The sequence below is a fragment of the Zingiber officinale genome, chromosome 10A (assembly GCF_018446385.1).
Source record: "Zingiber officinale cultivar Zhangliang chromosome 10A, Zo_v1.1, whole genome shotgun sequence".
NCBI lineage: Eukaryota > Viridiplantae > Streptophyta > Magnoliopsida > Zingiberales > Zingiberaceae > Zingiber > Zingiber officinale.
The window spans coordinates 86,731,906-86,752,925 of record NC_056004.1 but is presented as its reverse complement, the minus strand read 5'-3'; the positions used below and the strand labels follow the sequence as shown (position 1 = coordinate 86,752,925).

Sequence of the window (21,020 nt, the reverse complement as noted above, 5' to 3'; positions counted from 1 at the left end):
GCACGAACGACTGAATCAAAGTCATCTGGAGTATGTAACTTGTCAGAGGTTGCGAATATGATCAACATATGAACATGAGGTAATCCCCTCTTTTGGTACTCGATCACATATGAGTATGAAATAACCTTTCCTAGTACCCCTCTATCCAGAATATCTTTTTTAAATTCCTCAAATTTTGCTTTAAATACCCTCGTTATCAAATCCGGACGGTCTTGAGGTGATTGGCCAGATAATAGTTGTTCTTTTATCTCAATCCAATTTGGATTACATGTCATCGTAAGCATTAAATCTAGTTTTCCATATGTCTGGACCAAAGTCATGGCATCTTGATATCTCTGATACATATCACGTGGGCTTCCGATGAAGGTTGAGGGAAGTACTATTCTACGACCAACATTTCCTGAATTATTTGGTTGGTAGCTCAATTAGTTGCATGAAATAAATAAAAGGAAGTATAATGTGGAAAAGTGTGTCACAGTCAAACAAATAAACCTGCATTATTCTGTCCGCCATGTAAGCAATCTTGTAGTCCTTGATATAGTTCGGATCGAATATTATTTTGATTTGTACGTATCCATCTGAGTCTTTGGCTTTCAATCTTTACATAATTGTCAACCACGTATTGTTGTAGTAAGCGGCCTCCTCGGAGCAATATTGACGCAGAATTTATCCGTATCTAATATAAAGTTCATTTAGAATATACTGCTATCAGTAAGAGATTAGAATTCTACTATGTATTAGTTATTATTAAAACATAAATTTACCTGTAACATGTGGGCATAGTAGTGCAAGCATGTCAACCGTGTTCCATCAATATTTCGAGTGTTTATATCCCATCCATATGTACCATATGCTAAAAGAAGATGATATTGTAATGGATCATAATAGCCGGCAACATCTTGAATATTAATAAGACTTCCAGCGACACTTTCAACAATAATATCCCTACCACTCAAATTATCCATACCTTCGTTGTCGACAATAACAGCTGCAACTTGAGATGCTGTTGGAAGGCTATATTGACGTTGGTTAGATGGTTGTTGCTTAATTATAAGTTTGCAATTAGGTATATCTTTGCGTCGTCCAATTTGTCTAAATATGTGAACAAATGGATTGTACTGGTCAAGAATATGTTGTATCTTTATAAGCAATTCTCGTCGTAGTCCTTGATTTTCAAGAAGTCTGTTGTTTACTTCATTATCTGTACCTACAATCCACATTTGCATGTATCTCGGCCTATTATTATCTGATGGTAGTAGACTCCCAATAGAATGATATATATTGCCTTGAGTGCGAAATGTGTAAATTCCATTTGCACTGGATGCCAAAGTTTCATCTATATGAACACCCATAGATGTGAAAGCAAACACATGATTATATGCCCTTACATATTGTCTAAAGTGTCTCCCTTCTTCATTTTCCATAGCGAACAATGACTGAAGCTCAACTGGGGCAGGTATTGGTTCCAATTGTATGCGTCCATGTCTACAGCACAATTGTGATGTTTCACCACTGAACAATAGAGCTTGACAGTGTGGGCAAATCGTCGGATGTGGCAATTGCCATCGTGCATAAAGATGGTTTATATTAAAACTCCTAGCCAAGTTGTGGTATCGCCGTGGATGTAAGGAACATATATTTTGCAAGTCATGTATGACGCAACCATTCATCAGTTGTTGATTTGTTCTTGGACTACCATGTTGAAGGTTTGAAAATGAATTGACATTAGGTATTGGTTCTAAATCAACTGGATAGGTGCCTAGCATTACAACAAAAGTTAAAATAAAATAATTATATTTCAATAGCAAAGGAATCAGGGAGTATATATATATATCTATATATATATATATATATATATATATGTAATCATAAAAAACCAATGTATATTTGATCTAAAATTATAATCCCTAACATAAAACAATGAAAGAAGAACTTACCATCTTCATCAGGTACCGTAGTATGTTTTGTAATCAAGTATAGGTTATGTGATTAATATTAGCACATATCTTACCAGGTGTATTTATAGGCAAATTCAAATTTGCAAATGTCTGATGGGCAACGTCACGTCTTTGCCCACGATAATTTGCTCGACGCTGGGAAAGATATGCTTGTCGTTGTTCTTGTGTCATTGTCTCTCTTCTTTCTCTTTGACGTGATGTGCGTAGCTGACGACGTCTTTCGTCATTAGATTGAGTCAGACGTGTTGGAGGGCGTGAAGAACCAAAATACATTGAAACCACCTTTATAATGAAGTTATATTAATTAACGCATTTTAAAATTAAAATACTAAAGTAGAGTCATTAGGGTAAAGTACCTGCCTTTTGAAAATCTAAATTATTTGGGTCTTTGAAAATCCGGATTGTTTGGATTTTCGAGTATCACCCTTATGTTCAGAACCAAGAATTAATTATTTGGGTAAGATTCGTCAGACTCATGCAATAGTGCAAGGCTGACGCTAGAGAATCCCAGCAACAAACTACTGTAACGGGCTTCCCTATGCAATAAATTAATTTAATTTAATATTATACTTATATCTTAGTAAAAAAACTAAGAAAAATATATTTTTTTTAATATCGTTGGCCTAAAATATTTATAGAAGCTTCTTTGATCATAGTGTTGTCAATTCTAAGATGTGAGACTAAAGAGAACTATATTTTTTTTATATAAAACAACCAGAGAAAATTAATGATGAGAAAATTTCATAATAATATGCCGTAGCTGAGTCTCGAACTCTAGATCACTGATTATTTCGCTAGTGGAATTACTAAAAAACCTTGGAATTATTTTTAGTGTGAATAGAAAAAAGGATATTAACGTAAATTCATTTTAGGCTTCACCAAAGTTAGTTAGTAAAGGGGGGAGATTTTTAATAAAATAGTAATATTTATTTATTTATTTATTTATTTGAACAAAATTTTTAAATGGTGATATAATGTTATGTGAATGACCCTAAAGGTAACATGGGATCGATAGTCAGAATAATGTGCAGTGGTAGTTAAAGTCAAGATGTATGTATTCGAACGGACCATTTTTAACATAGCTTAGCTCTCTACCTCTTATGGACAAGACTCCCAACATAAATCTGATCGGCTCTAGTGCTAGTCGAACCTACAAAACTTACTTCCCCATTTTTCATTGACATGACTCCCAATATTAGCTCGACCGACTCTAGAACCGGTTGAACCTACGGAACTCAGCTCCCCACTCCTCATGGGCATGACTCCCAATATAAACTCGACCTGCCCTAGACCCGGTCAGATCTCCGGAGTTCAACTTCTCACTACTCATGGACATGACTCTCAACATAAACCCGGCCAACACTAGAGCCGGTTAGATTTCCGGGGCTCAACTCCTCACTTCTCATGGGCATGACTTTCAACATAAATCCAACCGGTGCTAAAGTCGGCCGGATCTCTGAGATTTAGCTCCCCACTCCTCATGGGCATGACTCCCCACATAAATTCGGATGACCCTAGAGCCGGTTGGATTTCTGGGGCTCAGCTCCCCACTCCTCATGGACATAGCTCTCAACATAAACTCAGCCGATCCTATAGGCAATCAGATCTCCGGGGCTTAGTTCCCCATTTTTCATGGGCATGACTCCCAACATAAACCCGACCATCCCTATATCCAGTCGACTCCGGGGCTCAATTCCCCACTCCTCATGAGTATAGTATGACTCCCAACATAAATCCAACTGGCCCTATAGTCGATCTGACTCTATCTAAGAGATAGCCTTGTTAGAAAATCGTAATCGCTTGTTAAAGAATAACAGCTACTCACCAGGAAAAATTCCCCTATTGAGATATACATACAACGGAACCTTCTTCTGCCTAGGAGAAGGTGGTCGTACATCATTCACTACATGACATATTCTGACATCTAATATTCTCAGATGTCTCATTATTACAGAAGTTATGCGAAGTAGTATAAAAGTGAATCCTCTCCGTTAGTTAAGTACACGCACACTCATCCACATAACTATTCTACTATTTATTCTCTTCTTCATTTTCACTCGACTACCGTTTTAGTTTAAGTGTCAGAGTACCTACACCAGAGACTCCTTTCCTGATTCTCGATCTAACATTCCCATTAGCCTATCTATAGTGTGTGTAAGTCTACAACTCCCAACTCGAAAGTCTTTTCTCCATCAATATTTCTGTCACCTTACCGGTCACCAATCTACTCAACTTCGGGATGGAATCCAAACTCTCATGAATATGTAAAATATATAAAATTTTCAAAATAAATCAATAAATTTGTATTATTAAATTCAATAATCAATTAAAATTTTTAAATAATATCTTAAATTTAGAATTAATAATATCTAATGGACTACTAAAATTTAAATCAAACTCCACTCAACTCAATTCAAGTTCGTAAAAAAAAATACCAAACTTAAATAATCATTTGTACCATTCAATTTATTTTAGGCAGATCGACTTGATTACTCTATCAAATAATCAACAACTACGACGCTATTTATATACATCACGGCAATTAATTCCACCATCCGTGTCACGGTGCGGTAGGCCGCATTTACTTTAACCATCTACCCAGAGTACGACCGGGTTTAGTTAATCATCTACACAGGAACGTACTCCCCCTGTTTCTTGTTACTCACATCCCTGACTTATGCGGGACCCACAATAACCAAACCTCTGGTTTTCGGGATGCAACTTAAATTGAGTGGACCTAAGAGTTTTTCACTTGTTGCCACCAAACGGCTAGTGTTAAAATTTTATTTATTTATTTTTGTTTAATAAAAATCAAATTCACATACCGTTTAATCAGGACATAAATAAATCAAACTTCGTGAGTAAATATAATATTCAACTTAGTAAAATTTATTTATTTATTATATGAATAATCTTAAGTAACTGATTAAACTAAATTTTATTATATATATATATACACACACAGAATTATTAGGCTACGGACTCTATCATGCGGATTGTTATGGACCAACTATCATATCATATTATTTTATTTTTTTTAATACAATATTTTCTCTTTCTTAATTTTTTTGCTTCTTCTTTGTTCACGCTGTAACCACGCCTCGTCGTCGCTGGCCACCCGATGCTGCCGCCTGCCCACCGGCGAGCTAAGAGGAAGTCTCGGCGGCGAGGGGATCTAGTCGCGCCGGAATCCGGCCGCGGCGTGATCCGGAATTTGGCGCGATCACGACCGGATTCCGAACGCGTCACGACCGAACGCGATCGTGCCAGATTCTGACGAGATCGCGATCGGATTTAAGCGCAATCGTGGTCGAAATCCGGCGCGACTAGATCCCCTCACCGCCGAGACTTCCTCTCAGCTCGGCGGTGGGCAGGCGGCAGTAGCCGGAATCCATGCCGCGATCCCCGACGGTTTCATCCCCTGGACTATAGTGTGGGTGGGTCCAAACGCCCGGAGGCCGCCGGCGGTGGGCAGATAGCTAGTGGCCGGGCGGGTAGCGGGGCGCGCGAGGAGGTGCGGTGAGCGGATGGCCGGCGAGCGAGGAGGCGCGGTGAGCAGTGGCGAGAATGAAGAAACACAAGAAAAAATTATATTTAAAAAATAAAAAAAATATTTAAAAAATCTAATTCGGTAGATCGCGGATAAGTTGCATGGCCAAGGTCCGTATTTTAACAAAACTCATATATATATATATATATATATATATATATATATATATATAATATTCATGTTCATAAATAATATTTATAGATAATATTTATAAACTATATTTATTAATAAAATTTTAAAATAAAGGAATATATTTATATTATCAAATTACTAAGTAACTAAATAAATTTAAAATATAAAAATTTTGAATAATTAAATAAGTTTAAATGGAAAGCTTGATAATATTTAGAATAAAATTTTAAAAAATTTAAATCAAATTTAAACTTATAAAAAAAAAGACTGGAATAATCATTTCAAAAATTTAAAAACAAGCTTGAACAGCAACTAGACTTCGACTTGACTTACAGCCTAACAGCTCCTGCTGCTAGCACTTCGAGGAGATTAGAACAGGAGGAGGAAGAAGACGAAAGAGCACGGTAGCTCTTCTCTTTCCCACGGGAATGCCCGGAAGTTTCGTCCTACATTGCTAACTCTTTCCTCTTTCATTCCCCTCTTGGCTAGGGCTTGTTGTTATAGGTCCTCCAGATCTCGGTCAGGCCGACCTCTGAAGGCGTGATCGGCGTGATTGAAGGGTTCAGCTCGGAAGGTGAGTTATTTTTTACGAGGTTTGCGTCGGATTCATTGTGTTGAGTCGCTCTTTTAGGTTCCATTACGCTATTGAAGTGATTTGCTTGAGGAAAAATGAGATTTTGATTTGGCTTTGTTGATTGTGGTTTCGACTTTCGATCAAAGGCTGCGATGAGAAATGGGCGCAAAATGGTTTTGGTTTGTTTTGTGTGCAGATCTGGAGAGAGGTGTGTTGGTTAGTGCATGAAATGGAAGTCGAGGCTCCTGTGTGAGGGAGGAATGGTGTATTCTGTCGATTGAGCGGATAATGCTCGTGTGCAAGTGCTCACATTTCTGTCACCCATGTTATTATTGGGTTTTTCTCTTTAGATAATAAATCTATTGATTACTGGGAGAAAAGTGTGCACCTTGGCCCTTCCTCAGTTACAAAATTGGACAGATGCTCTTATTTATTTATCACTTTTTTAGCTCATTTCACCCACACAAAATCTGTATTTCTTTTGAATTTCTTCACCAAAGAATGTTGAAGAGTTTGGTTGGTAATATAAACACTAAGTGTCTCCGCCTATTTCACCGCTGATCTCTTATTGAACTCAACTGTCATCTTTGAAAGAAAATCACATTGGTGAACAAGAACAGATATGTAGTGATTGTAACAAACTATGCCAACTTGCAAAGCATATCACTAGTCATTTTTTAAAGAAAGCACAATGGTAAGAAAGGGTAGATATGTAGTGATAGCGACAAACTATTAAAGCAAATTTAACTTATCTCTGATATGTGTTATTTTAGAGCTTTCTTTTGCATCTTGGTTGCACTGAGGATGTTAAATATATCTCCTTTGTCCTTCCATGAATGCATAAGCTTTAGATTCATTAGACAAAGAATTAAAATTCACACCGTTCTTCTCTCTTGTTTATGATATTCATGTTATTTTACTAATGACTGCTTTACATTGGATCTAAGGAGTTAATGGTCGGAAGACAATTTTTTTATCGACGTTATTGCAGTTTTAATAATCTTTTTTCAATGCATCTACTGTCTTTTGATCCAGAGACTACAATTCTTTTAGTAGGATGTCTATGACTTTCTATAAACCTTGATTTTACTTATTTTGCATACCGTTTTGAAACTAGATTTCATATAACTATATACAAGTTGCTATTTCTCAAATAAGCTTCAGGCTAACATTATTATTTTAACTCTTAAGCTCTGCGGATTCACTATTGTCTACTAAATAATTATGCTGGAAAATATTTCACAATCTTCTGCATGCTATATATATATTTTTAAGTTTCATATGATTACATGTTATGATAAACCATGCTTTTTTTGTCCTCAATAAACTGTAAGAGTGTCTCTTTGATTTCTACAATGGCTTGACAATGTATTCATCAGAGACATAATCCTCACTCTATTTTGTTAAACTAAATAGCACTTTTAACCTTCATTATTTGTTAGAACTTGCAGTTCCACTGAGATGACTTATTTTTCATCAAGTCTACTTGTTGTCTTAATTTCCTGTTAGACTGATCCAGGATGACCTTTCTAATTTCTTGTTATTGTTCACAACTTGTACCTTCATATGATGGATTTTCAGTTTCTTTTTCTTAGGTTTGTTCAGAGGATAATAACTGGTTACACTACATAGTTTCCAAAATTAATTACTTGAACCAAATTGAGTTTTTCAATTATATGTAGATCTCTCATAAAGAACAGCAAGCCTTCATAAAGATGAGCAATTATAAATTGGGCGTGGAAGTTGCAAGTGCCCATGACCTTATGCCTAAGGATGGACAGGGTTCTTCCAATCCATGCGTGGAGCTTCATTTTGATGGTCAAAAGTTTCGCACAACAATTAAGGAAAAAGATCTTAATCCTGTATGGAATGAGTGCTTCTACTTCAACATTGCAGATCCTGCCTTTCTCCCTGAGCTTGCTCTTGAAGCTTTTGTGTACAACATGAACAAAGCCACTCATTCCAGATCATTCCTTGGCAAGGTTCGCATTGCTGGAACCTCTTTTGTCCCCCTAGTTGATGCTGTTGTACTCCACTTTCCATTGGAAAAACGTGGTATATTTTCACATGTTAAAGGAGAACTTGGACTTAAAGTATTCGTCACTAATGACCCCTCTATAAAAGCTTCTAATTCCCTCCCAGCTACAGATCTTTATACAAGTAATGTTTCTCCAAGCTTAGCTCATGAAGTTCCTTCTCAAGTTCTGATTACACAAACAAACCTACCTCCAGAAAATAAACATGAATCAAGGCATACCTTCCATAGTATCTCGAAAGAGGTCCATGAGCACCACTCATCTGCTCCAATCAGTGAACCAGTTAGGTATGTGTCGGATCCTATGAAACCTGAGCCTCCACCTCCCAGAATTGTTAGGATGTACTCAGGATCATCCTCTCAACAACCAGTTGCTTTTGCGCTGAAAGAAACTAACCCTTTCCTAGGTGGGGGTCAGATTGTTGGAGGCCGTGTTATTCGTGCGGAGAAGCCTTCTAGTACATATGATCTTGTAGAACAAATGCACTATCTTTTTGTTCGTGTTGTGAAGGCACGAGATTTACCGACCATGGATATTACTGGAAGCCTTGATCCTTATGTTGAAGTGAGAGTAGGTAATTACAAGGGAATCACAAAACATTTTGAGAAGAATCAGAAGCCAGAATGGAATGAAGTCTTTGCATTTGCTAGAGAGAGGATGCAAGCATCAATTCTTGAAGTCGTGGTCAAAGACAAAGATCTGCTCAAAGATGACTTTGTTGGGTTGGTACGCCTTGATTTAAATGATGTTCCTATACGTGTACCACCAGATAGCCCATTGGCTCCGGAGTGGTACAGGCTTGAGGACAAGAAAGGGGAGAAAACAAAGGGTGAACTCATGCTTGCAGTTTGGATAGGAACCCAGGCTGATGAATCATTTCCTGATGCATGGCACTCTGATGCAGTTGCACCTGCTGGCACCTCTGCTGTTGGCTCTCACTTCAGGTCGAAAGTATATCATGCACCTAGGCTGTGGTATGTTCGGGTCAACATTGTCGAGGCACAAGATGTTATAATTGCTGATAAGACCCGCTTTCCTGATGTTTATGTTAAGGCACAACTTGGAAATCAGGTATTGAGAACGAGAACAGTTCAGGCACGAACATTTAATGCTTTCTGGAATGAAGACCACATGTTTGTGGTTGCTGAACCTTTTGAGGATCACCTCATACTTTCTGTACAAGACTGTGTGGCACCAAATAAAGATGAGGTGATTGGTCGTGTTGTTATTCCTTTAGGAATAATAGAGAAACGAGCTGATGACCGCATTGTCCATGGTCGGTGGTTCAATCTTGAAAGGCCAGTCACAGTAGATGTTGATCAGATCAAGAAGGATAAATTTTCGAGCCGGATTCACCTCCGTGTGTGTCTGGATGGAGGATATCATGTGCTTGATGAGTCCACCAATTATAGTAGTGACCTTAGACCAACAGCAAAGCAACTTTGGAAGCCACCAATTGGGTTGCTTGAGCTCGGGATACTTAAAGCAGAAGGGATTCATCCTATGAAGACACGAGAAGGAAAGGGGACATCGGATACCTATTGTGTAGCCAAGTATGGCCAGAAATGGGTGCGATCTCGCACCATCATAAACAGCCCATCTCCGAGATACAATGAGCAGTACACATGGGAAGTGTTTGATCCCGATACAGTTCTTACAGTTGGTGTCTTTGACAATTGCCAACTAGGAGAGAAGGGTCCTAATGGCAACAAAGATGCTAACATTGGCAAAGTTCGCATACGTCTTTCAACCCTTGAAACAGGCCGTGTGTATACACATGCATACCCTCTTCTAGTTTTACACCCTTCCGGCGTCAAGAAGATGGGCGAACTCCACCTTGCTATACGGTTCTCATCTACTTCATTGATTAACATGATGTGCATATACTCAAAACCTTTGCTGCCTAAGATGCATTACATACGGCCTCTACCTATGATGCAACAAGATATGCTGCGGCACCAAGCTGTTCAAATAGTGGCTGCACGACTTAGCAGAATGGAGCCTCCCCTCAGAAAGGAAGTTGTTGAGTACATGTCTGATGTCCACTCCCATCTATGGAGTATGCGCCGAAGCAAAGCTAATTTCTTCAGGCTTATGTCAGTTTTCTCAGGTGTTATTGCAGTGAACAAGTGGTTCCGTGATGTTTGTGCATGGAGGAATCCCATCACCACTGTCTTGGTGCACATTCTGTTTTTAATGCTAGTCTGCTTCCCAGAACTGATACTTCCTACAGTTTGTCTGTATATGTTCCTGATTGGCATTTGGAACTACCGCTATCGTCCTCGTTATCCTCCACACATGAACACAAAAATTTCACATGCAGAAGCTGTGAACCCAGATGAGCTTGATGAGGAGTTTGATACCTTCCCTACCAACAGGAGCGCTGAATTTGTTCGTATAAGGTATGAACGGCTAAGGAGTATTGCTGGAAGGATACAAACTGTGGTTGGAGATTTAGCAACTCAAGGGGAGAGGATCCAGTCATTGCTTAGTTGGAGAGATCCCCGGGCCACTGCGATATTTGTGGTTTTCTGCTTGATGGCCGCGCTTGTGTTGTATGTGACCCCATTGCAGGTGTTGGCTGCCTTAGCTGGCTTCTATGTGATGAGGCACCCAAGGTTCCGACACAGGTTGCCTTCTGCACCAATAAATTTCTTCAGGAGGTTACCAGCAAGGACAGACAGTATGCTCTAACTAGGTAGTTGCAAGTTAAATTCTAAGTGTGATGATTTCATCTGTTATGTATCTTTTATGCACTTTCCCTTTTTCTTATGTGCAAGTCTTTAATAGTAGGCGATCGCCACCAACCATCGAAACTTCTCTACTACCATCTCGATCAGGAATCATCTGCACAAGATGATGAGTCTTGAGACTACCAAGCCATCTTGGCATCGGGTTTTAATGCAGTTGTAATGTACTTAATTTTGTTATTCAGGTGATAATAATGTAGTCCTTATCTTTGTTTGTTATGCAACTAAAGTTAAGCATTGTATTGTAATGTACTTATAGTTCATGAGGGTTGGTTATGTGTTGTGTTATGCCTCTCTATGCTGTTTAATGGATTGTGTCATTGAGATGCTAAACAACAATCATGACATTTTTTTAGTTCATAATAGATGTCCAACCTACATTAACTAATTCTGGGAGTGACCGGTTGACCATGGAAGCTTCAACATGAAGTTTCAACAGTCATGACACATTGAACTATGACAACTTAGAGCACAAGAGTTATACAAGTATAATCACAAATGAGTTAAAAGCTTTGTTTAACAAAGAAGTTGTAGTGCATAAAAACATAAACATGAATAGAAATATTGAAAAATAGTGCAAAATTTTGAAGGCAAGCATAGAGCTGCAAAGGTAACAATCTAACTCCTATCAGTGGTACCACTCTCAAAATTTCTATGTCGGATTGAAATGATGATATAGTTATGTTCGAGATGTTCTACTTGAATAGAAGCTTATTCAGCCCACCTTTTGCACTCGACAAAGTTACTTGATTCATCATATTCTATGAATGGAACTGAAATGGTGGATATATAGTTAATGATATTTGAAGTGGGATAGTATCAATAATGTACTGCTAGCTGTTTCTCCATGGAAGCCACCCTACCCTAGATCATGTTGTGCATGAAACATTGCTTTCGTATCTCTTCGGTCCCACGAGTGCCTCCAACGAGCAAAAGAGACAATGTTAACGTTGCTTTACGGCTCCTTACTCATCTAACACTGGTCCAACTCAATTCATTGCCGCCCCCGTCTTGATAAAGATTCGCCAACTCCTTGTAGGTTCAATTCGAATAGAGACGACTTGATTATACATTTTGTGCTCATTACCACTCATGATGTGTGCGGTATGTGACTAGGTTGATGAACTTTCTTCTATCCATAAGAAGAGGAAAAAATGGAAATCACTGTTGACAAGTCGTCTACCTTCCAAATATAAATAATGATCGCTTGTCTTTAAACAAAAGGCAATGGAGTTTCATTCATTTATTATTTTGTTTTTCATGTTTATAAGGAATCTCTTATGAAGGTGAACAAATATTTGTAAAAAAAGTTAAAAGCCCCCCAAGCATACTCTGATTCTATACATGAACTAAGTGTAGGAACAAAGTTAAAATGATATGTTTACTAAGATGCTTAACTCACTCGGCCCGATATGTTTAACCCAATTGAATCGCTTAATATCCGCTAGGTTTAGTTTCTTAAGATAATCCACAAATACACATGGCCTAATATGTATGCTTGAAACTCATGCCTTTACATTGTCCAATTCATTTGACTATTCAATTATGTTGATTCGCTTAGTCCCCTTGAACTATTCGGTCGCTTTAGGGTTAGATTAATCCATTTTTCACACGATATATCAAATTTAAATGAGTAAATTATGGATCAAACGAAATCATGTCTTCTTCGTCGTCTTCTTCTTCTTCTTTTTTTACCATGCCACCCTAGATTCAACTTAGGTTATAAAACATAAGGCATTAGCTTTCCTTTCAATTTCTTGGGTCCCATGAATGCTACTTATGATTACTGAAAGAAGCACCCTGGCTTTAGGGTTCCTTTCTAGCCTAACACTGGTACAATTATTCAATTCAATGCTGCTCCATTCACAAAGATTCCCAAAGACAAAAACATAATAATAATACACCTCTCAAATGAAGCTAGCTAGAGGCCATTGACCATGCTTAACTCTTTATAGCTCTAAAGAGCTTTTGATCTAGGCTTAAAATGAGATTATTGTTTTGATGTGGCGGAGACGGCAGAAGCCACATGGTTGAGCTCGAGTCAAGTCAGCCAACTTCCGTCGATGAAGAAACCAACCCGATAGAGGCCAATCCAACGAAGGCCAATCTAATAAGAGTTTATTGAAACCAATTCAATGCATGCCCGATCTACCAAAAGAGCTCGGCCGCAGATACATTGATGAGTCAATCCATCCATCCCCTCGATCTCAATCGGATCAAGTCACTATCCCCAAACTATTCTTGGATGCTATATCATTAGTCAAATCTAACCCATAGCTATCCAAATGTGCTTTGTTTATAAAACTATTAATTAACCTCACATCACATGGAACAGTAAACTAGTAAGGAAAGCTGCAGGGAAGAGAGTGAAGCTTCATGTGCATGCTCACATGGAGCTCCCATGCAACCTCCATCCACGTACAGATTCAGCCCAAGCCCTAAACAAGACAAAATAGAAATATATAAAATGAAACCTCCATTGAAGCCCTAAACATTGTCAATAGCGAGGGAAACAGAGGGAGGAAACTCTGGGAATCACGTGGTCTTATCAAAGCCCTAGCTAGCTCGACATGGCCAGCTCACCTGCACCTCCCTACCCCATAAATTTATTAGAAGAAACAGGCCAAAGACCAGTCAATGAAAGATCCCTCAGTCCTTTCCTTAAAGCAGCAGCAACCTCATCTCCTCATCATCACTATCTATCATCTTCTCCAACAACTATACTATACTATACTTGTGTTACTGATCTGATCAATGCTCTTTGGATGAATCTCTGTGCCAATTCTGATGTCAGTTAATTCACTGAAATGCTAGCTGTTGGTTTAGTTTTTTAAAGAAAAACAAACTGAGGAAGATTGCAGCCAGATCATATCAATGTCGATCGTCGTGTAGCAAGCAAGCAAGCTGCATGCCACCAATTATGAGAAGAACAGTTTCAGGAACACATGACTGCAGATATCTAGATCATTCTCTCCTTTAAATTCCCGTGTATTGAGGGAGCTAGCTTTGGGTAAACTTAAATCTTTTGCACAAATGAGGAGTGAATTTGATTGATTGCGATCGATCATCAATTTTAATAAACTTGATGAATCGCTTTCGTATCTACTGAGGATCATTTAGAGACGAACAAAAATATTATTTTACCATGACGGACGGTCACTGATCGACTCGGTCTAATTTTAAAAGCACTGATCCGATCTGACAGCACATGTAACTCACCCATCTCCCACCGACACCTTACTCATTTGCCCGTGTGGGACCAACCCCAAATTTGGCAACGTCCCTGTGACTGTGAGTGAGCTCATGGCCGCCTCTAAGTTTTAACCCCCCAATTTGTCGTCCATCCGCCATTAGATTGCGCCAGCTGAGGTGGACAGGTCTAGATGCCACCATGATCCCGTTCAACAGTTGGATGTGCCTGCCCCTGGCCTACGGTGCAATCTCCCAAATACATGCTACGATTGTAAGATATTTTCCTTCGGATAATAAATTTGAGAGGTTGGGTTGCTGGATCCTTCGTTGCGAGTACATTTTATTTATTGTAATGATTAGTAGAAAATTTTTGTAGGATTAAATCGAGTATCCTCTATATTCATTGCCACGGAAGATTAGATACATGTGCAAACTTTTAAAAACAATTGCATGAGCCATTAGGAACGATAATGCGTAGTGATTTTGTCGGGAAGTGGGGGAGATGACGCTCTGATTAAGGATGGTGTCGAGGTGTCTTGTATGTTGACTGACAGAAGACTCTAAGCTGGAAGAAAATGACACTATGCAATCCAAGAATTAAGAGTTGCGGACCCGCACACATCATAGACAAAGCTAATGTAAGCATTAAAGCGAGAATCAGGGAAGCAGTCCTTGGCACAGACACTCCGATGTTCAAGTCAGAACAGTAGCTGAACGAAATGAAAAAGACGATGAATAGTGGAATAACAGTGTAAATGCGTGAGTATGCGAATGTGTATGCATTCATACCCGTACGTGCCCAATTAAAAGGATCCATTTTATACTGTCTCTCATAACCTCCGTATTAATGAAACAGTAAAAAATGTCTAGTGTCAAAGTATTCGGGTGGTGGAGTATGTATGACAACCTTCCTATAGGAGGAGGAATGCTCCATTGCATGCATATGTCAGAATACTTATTCTCTGATCCCATTAAACAGTTGGATTTGCCTGCCCCTGGCCTACGGTGCAATCTCCCAAATACATGCTACAATTGTAAGATATTTTCCTTCGGATTATAAATTTGAGAGGTTGGGTTGCTAGATCCTTGGTTAGGAGCACATTTTATTTAGTGTAATGATTAGTAACTTTTGTAGGGTTAAATCGATAATCCCCTATATTAATTGCCACGGAAGGTTAGATACATGTGCAAACTTTAAAAAACAATGCGTAGTAATCCTATCTGGAAGTGGGGGAGATAATGCTATGATTAAGGAAGATGTTGAGGTGTCTTATATATTGACTGACAGAAGACTCTAAGTTGGAAAAAAAATGACACTATGCAATCCAGGAATTAAGAGTTGCGGACCCGTGCACATCATAGACAAAGCTAATGGAAGCATTAAAGCGAGAATCAAGGAAGGAGTCCCTGACACAGACACTCCAACGCTCAAGTCAGAACAGTAACCGAACGAAATGAAAAAGAAATGAACAGTGGAATAACAGTGTAAATGCGTGAGTGTGCGGATGCGTATGCATTCATACCCGTACCTGTCCAACGAAAAGGACCCCCTTTTATACTATCTCTCATAACCTCCATATTAATGAAACGACAAAGAATGTCCAGTGTCAAAGTATTTCGGGTGGTAGAGTATGTATGACAACCTTCCTATAGGAGGAGGAATGCTCCATTGCATGCATATGTCAGAATACATATTCTCTGATAAGTTGTTACGATTCTCTGACAATGTTATCTCCTAGAAAGAGTTCGATCGGCTCTGAGCCTACCATATGTAAATTAGGAATATGCTCATGTGCGGAACTGAGCCCCGAATATAAGCTAGGAGACTTATATTTGGAGAAGTGAGGAGTTGAACCCTAAGGTCCGACCAACCTTTGAGCCGACCAGGTTTATACTAGAGATTCAAAATCCGTTCGGGCAATATGTCCGATCAAATTTTATATCGAGAGTTCATCACATCAATTTTTATGCCTATTTATTATATTCATCCTCATCCATTTCCATATTAAATATTCAATTTTTATTCTCATCCTCATTTCATGATTGTCTGATTAGATATTTATACCCTACTGAAATATTCAATTATTAGCCTCCATTGTATTTTTATAAAATTTTAATTATTTAGCTTAAGGATATTTATCAATTTTTTTTAAAAAAAATAGAAAAAAAAATAATTTAATCCGATATTCAGGTAAATAGAATTTTATTAGATCCGTCTCTTACTCGAACTAAAAATTCCTTATATTTAATTATATGATTATTTAACCGGATCTAAGAAAAATCCCTTTATAGCTTCCACTTTGGATCAGATCTGGAATTGGAATTGGAATTGATCCGGAGCTCCTTCCTAGGTCTAAATAAATCGAGAGTCAGATTGGTTACCGTTCCATCAAAATTAACCACCGATTCATTTTTTTTGTTTTTTTTTCCTTTTAAAGGTTGGAATTGGTTTTTTTATATAGATATTAAAAGAAATGGGTTAGTACGAGATTCGAACAATTAAACTGCAGCTATTATTATTTGTATGTGTTAGTTAATTATATAATAACTGATCCATCATTTCTTTTTTATTATATTATTATTCTCAATAATGAGAAGAAAATAGATAATTAATTTATAATAGTTTAGGTAGATGATTTTATATATTAATTAATTAATATTAATTTTATTATTATATAATTATTCTTAATAAGTCTAACAATATTTAATCTGATAAAGGATTTTATGAATTAAATTTATATTTTTTTGAAAAAAAAGTTAACATGATAATCTTTGATGCGATGATGGAAAGAAGTCTATCTGACACGAGGTCAATTATTAGGATGGAGGCCAAAGTCAAGGCGGTCAATGCCCTGATGTCAAAGGACCGAACGAAGGACAATTATAATGGTCGGTTGGGCATAGGGGTGTAAATGAGTAGGGGTGTAAACAGTGGCGTAGCTAGGATTTTCATTCAGGAGGGGCAAAGCGACAGAGTTGGCGAACGATGACAGTGATGCTCGCAGCAAACAATGGTGTCGGCTAAGCGAAAGAAATATATTAAGTAAATTTCACCTCAATTAAAAGGTATTTTTTTTTTATAGAGCATTAGCGAAGCGACAACGTTAACCAAATGAAGACAACAACCATGCAACAAATGACAATGACGATTGTAGCAATTGATGTCCGACGATAGCGACTTGGGCTATAACGGCAGCGACATGTCGTGAAAGATTTTGTGGATAAAATTAGAGTTAGAAAAAAGAATATGAAAGAAATTATAGGAAGAAAAAAAAATTAAAAGAGGAAAATAAAAGTTCGGGACTAGAGGAAGAAGAAAAACAAATAAAGGAAAAATTGACTTGGGAAAAGAGGAAAATGGGTTAGGTTGAAAGGGTTTAATTGGAATTTTCTGCTAAAAAGACGAGAAAGTTTCAAAATTTATGACTATACATTTTTTTTATTTCTTTTCCCACCGTATTAATATTTTCCTTGAATTTCAGGGGGAGCAACCGCACCCCCTAAGCCTTATATAGTTACGCCCCTGGGTGTAAATGAGTCAAGCCGCTCGTGAGCTATTCGAAACTCGATTCGATAAAAGCTTGTTTGAGCTCGTTTAATGAGACTCGTTAAGATAAACAAATCAAGCTCAAGCTTCACAATATTCGGCTCGTTAGCTCGTAAACATGTTCGTTAAGCTCATAAATCAACTTTTAAATAAAAAATAATAATAATTTTGATATTAAATTTATAGATTTTACACTCTACTTATGAAAAACATAGACAAATATATTAAATTTATTTATTAGAATAAAATTATAAATTTTAACAAGAATATTAGAATTTTTTAAAAATATATAATTTTATTTTTTAATGGATATTTAAATTTATAATTTATATTTATTAAGCTCGTTTAGATTCGATAAAAGCTCGAATAAACTTGTGAGCCATGAATATATTCGTTAAATAAAGCTCAAGCTCGGCTCGATTATAAACGAGTCAAACTCAAACATCCAAGAGTTCGGCTCGGCTCGGCTCAATTACACCCCTATAAATGAGCCAAGCCGCTCATGAGTTATTCGAAACTCGATTCGATAAAAGCTCGTTTGAGCTCGTTTAATGAGGTTCATTAAGATAAACAAACCAAGCTCAAACTTCACAATATTCGGTTCGTTAGCTCGTGAACATGTTCGTTAAGCTCATAAATCAACTTTTAAATAAAAAAAAATAGTATTTTTGATATTGAATTTATAGATTTTATACTCTACTTATGAAACACATAGACAAATATATTAAATTTATTTATTAGAATAAAATTATAAATTTTAACCAGAATATTATAATTTTTTTAAAATATATAATTTAGTTTTTAATGAATATTTAAATTTATAACTTATTTATTAAGCTCGTTTAAGCTCGAATAAGCTCGTGAGCCATGAATATATTCGTTAAATAAAGCTCGAGCTCGGCTCGATTATAAACGAGCCAAACTCAAACATCCAAGAGTTCTGCTCGGCTTGGCTCGATTACACCCCTAGTTGGGCAGTTAGGCCCCGATCGGCAGGAGATGGGGCCGAGCTAAACCCCACTCAGGCTTAGAAGGGTACGTAAGACAGTCGACGCTCGATGCGTGATGCAGAGTGGTAGGATGTCATACGGGACCTAGCCAGTGGCGTAGCAAAGTCCCAGCCGAGCGGCTTCCGCGCTTGGCCAAGCAACGGGACCTGGCCATGGATAGGGCGGAATCCCGGCCGAGCGGCAACCCTGCTCAGCCAAGCAACAGGACCACTATAGTATCTCTCGACATCCTTTTGGGAGATAGTACCGCTGACGCGAGACATGATCGACAGGCAGATCGTACAACTGAAGCTTCTACTGTCTCATCAGGGATATGCATACCTTGTTAAAGTACGATGTCAGGAGTACTTTCTTGATAAGGTCCTTTCATGGGACACCTGGGAGAGTGTCCTATGCCTTGAGAAGCATGCACGCTGCTCACTAGGACTCTATATAAAGGGGGTCCTTCGCAGGCAAAGGTACGCGTTACTATTGAATTCTACTGTTGCTACTGTTGCTCTGCTTCTCTATATTTTTCGGTAACTGACTTGAGCGCCGGAGGGCCAATGTCGGAGACCCCTTCCCTGGCCCGGCATTGACTCCATTTGATTTGTAGAGCGGAGCGAAGTCCACGTCTGGTCAACGAAGCCTCCACCTCCCAGCTTTCCAGCTTCACGGTTTTGGACAGGATCATTTTGGCATCATCTGTGGGAACGCAACCTGTATCCGAACGGGAAGATGGAAGATGTTGGACGATTCATGACGGTGACACTGACGCAAGAGGAGCTCGACATCTTAGTACAAGCCCGCGCGAGAAAGATAGTGGAGCAACAACAGGTGCTGGTTGAACGGCAAGCACAGGAGCCAGTAGCATCAGCCGTCGGTCGACCGGCTGAGCAGTGCGACCGAATGGACCGAGTATCCGCTCGGAGTAATAGCAAGAAACAGGTTGACACGTATGAGGACGTGCCTAATGCGCCTATCTCCTTCCACCGAGCGCTATTCCGAACCCCATCTGAGGAAAGGGGCCAAGCGGACAAGAACTGGGAGTCTTCCTCAGACGACGCGCTCGTTCGAGATGCAAGGAAAGGGAAGACACCCAGAGAGGATGATTTGCCCGAGTGAGTCAATAAACAATTTTCAGAGGGGATTCTGAGCGACCTCTGCCAAAACATTACACTCCGCGGGCGATTGGAGAGTACAACGGAACCAGCGACCTGGATGACCACTTGGCCAAATTCGACAATGCGGACACACTTCATCAGTACACTGATGGAGTTAAATGTTGAGTCTTCCTCACTACTCTCGTCGGATCAGCATAACGCTGGCTCAAAAGATTGCCAAAAGGGTCGATCAACAGCTTCAAGGACTTCCGAGCGGCGTTCCTTCACCACTTCGCCAGTAACCGCTGCCACCAGAAGACGAGCGTGAACTTGTTCTCGCTCAAGCAAGGGCTGAGAGAGGCCTTGAAGGCCTACATCTAGCACTTTAATCAGGTAGCGATGGGCATCCCAATGGTCTCCTCGGACGTGCAGGTGAACGCCTTTACCCAAGGACTCACCGAAGGAGAGTTCTTTTGATTGCTCATTCGGAAGCCGCCGAGTGACTTCGGCCACCTGCAGAAGAAGGCCAACGAATACATCAATATATAACAAGCCCAGGCAATGAGGAAGAAGGAGACAGCCGCCGAGCCTACATGAACGTCTGAATGACGACACCCGAGCAGCCATCAACCCCCCAAGGGGCCTCGGTTTGGAGGAGCCACGCCACACGAGCCCAGGACACATGTCGTGCAGCATGTGTCGGTCGCTCGCCCAAAGGCTACCAAAGGCAAGGTGTGGACGCCGATGTTCTTCTCCTTCCACCAATCGACAACACACAACACTCGGGACTATTATGATCTGGCAGCTAGCAGGCTAGCCCCACAGGGATACCGTCGTCGATCCCCATCTCCCGATCGGCGACATAGGCGTCAATCAACTGGTCGAAGGGAAGAAAGGACGGTTGAGCCACGCCACTATCAGCCCCAGCAAAGAAACAATCAAAGTCCCACCTGAGTATTAGACGAGCGAAACAGGCATTTGGCGCGAGGAGAGGAGAACAAGAACAACACGGCTCGAGGAGAGATAAGAATGATTGTTAGGGGCCGACCAGCAGTGATTCCAACCGAGCGAGGAAGTCACACGCTCGGCGACTTGAAATCCATGTTGTTGGCTGCAGCAAGGAGCGGGCCAAAGGACCTGAGATCAGCTTCGGCTCGAGAGACTTAGAGGGAGTCGAGATCCCTCACGA

At 39.3% G+C, this 21,020-nt stretch overlaps 1 protein-coding gene across 4 annotated transcripts; it reads left to right on the top strand.

Moving 5' to 3' along the window:
• The first annotated feature begins 5,950 nt into the window (after positions 1-5,950).
• Positions 5,951-11,281, top strand: LOC122027130 (FT-interacting protein 3-like). Of its 4 annotated transcripts, none has more exons than XM_042585990.1 (3): positions 5,951-6,044; positions 6,130-6,214; positions 7,897-11,281. In XM_042585990.1, exon 3 carries the CDS (start codon positions 7,930-7,932, stop codon positions 10,942-10,944), a length of 3,015 nt encoding a protein of 1,004 aa, XP_042441924.1. In that variant the 5' UTR covers positions 5,951-6,044; positions 6,130-6,214; positions 7,897-7,929; the 3' UTR covers positions 10,945-11,281. The 4 variants fall into 4 exon arrangements, with proteins under 4 accessions (XP_042441924.1, XP_042441929.1, XP_042441928.1 ...); XM_042585995.1 differs by having other exon boundaries at positions 5,979-6,214; positions 7,897-10,948; positions 11,044-11,281; XM_042585994.1 differs by having other exon boundaries at positions 5,979-6,214; positions 7,897-10,948; positions 11,041-11,281.
• The last annotated feature ends 9,739 nt before the right edge of the window (positions 11,282-21,020 follow it).

What these genes read in the sequence shown, in the direction of transcription:
- LOC122027130 (XM_042585990.1), top strand. Translation starts at nt 7,930, where the DNA reads ATGAGCAATTATAAATTGGGCGTGGAAGTTGCAAGTGCCCATGACCTT.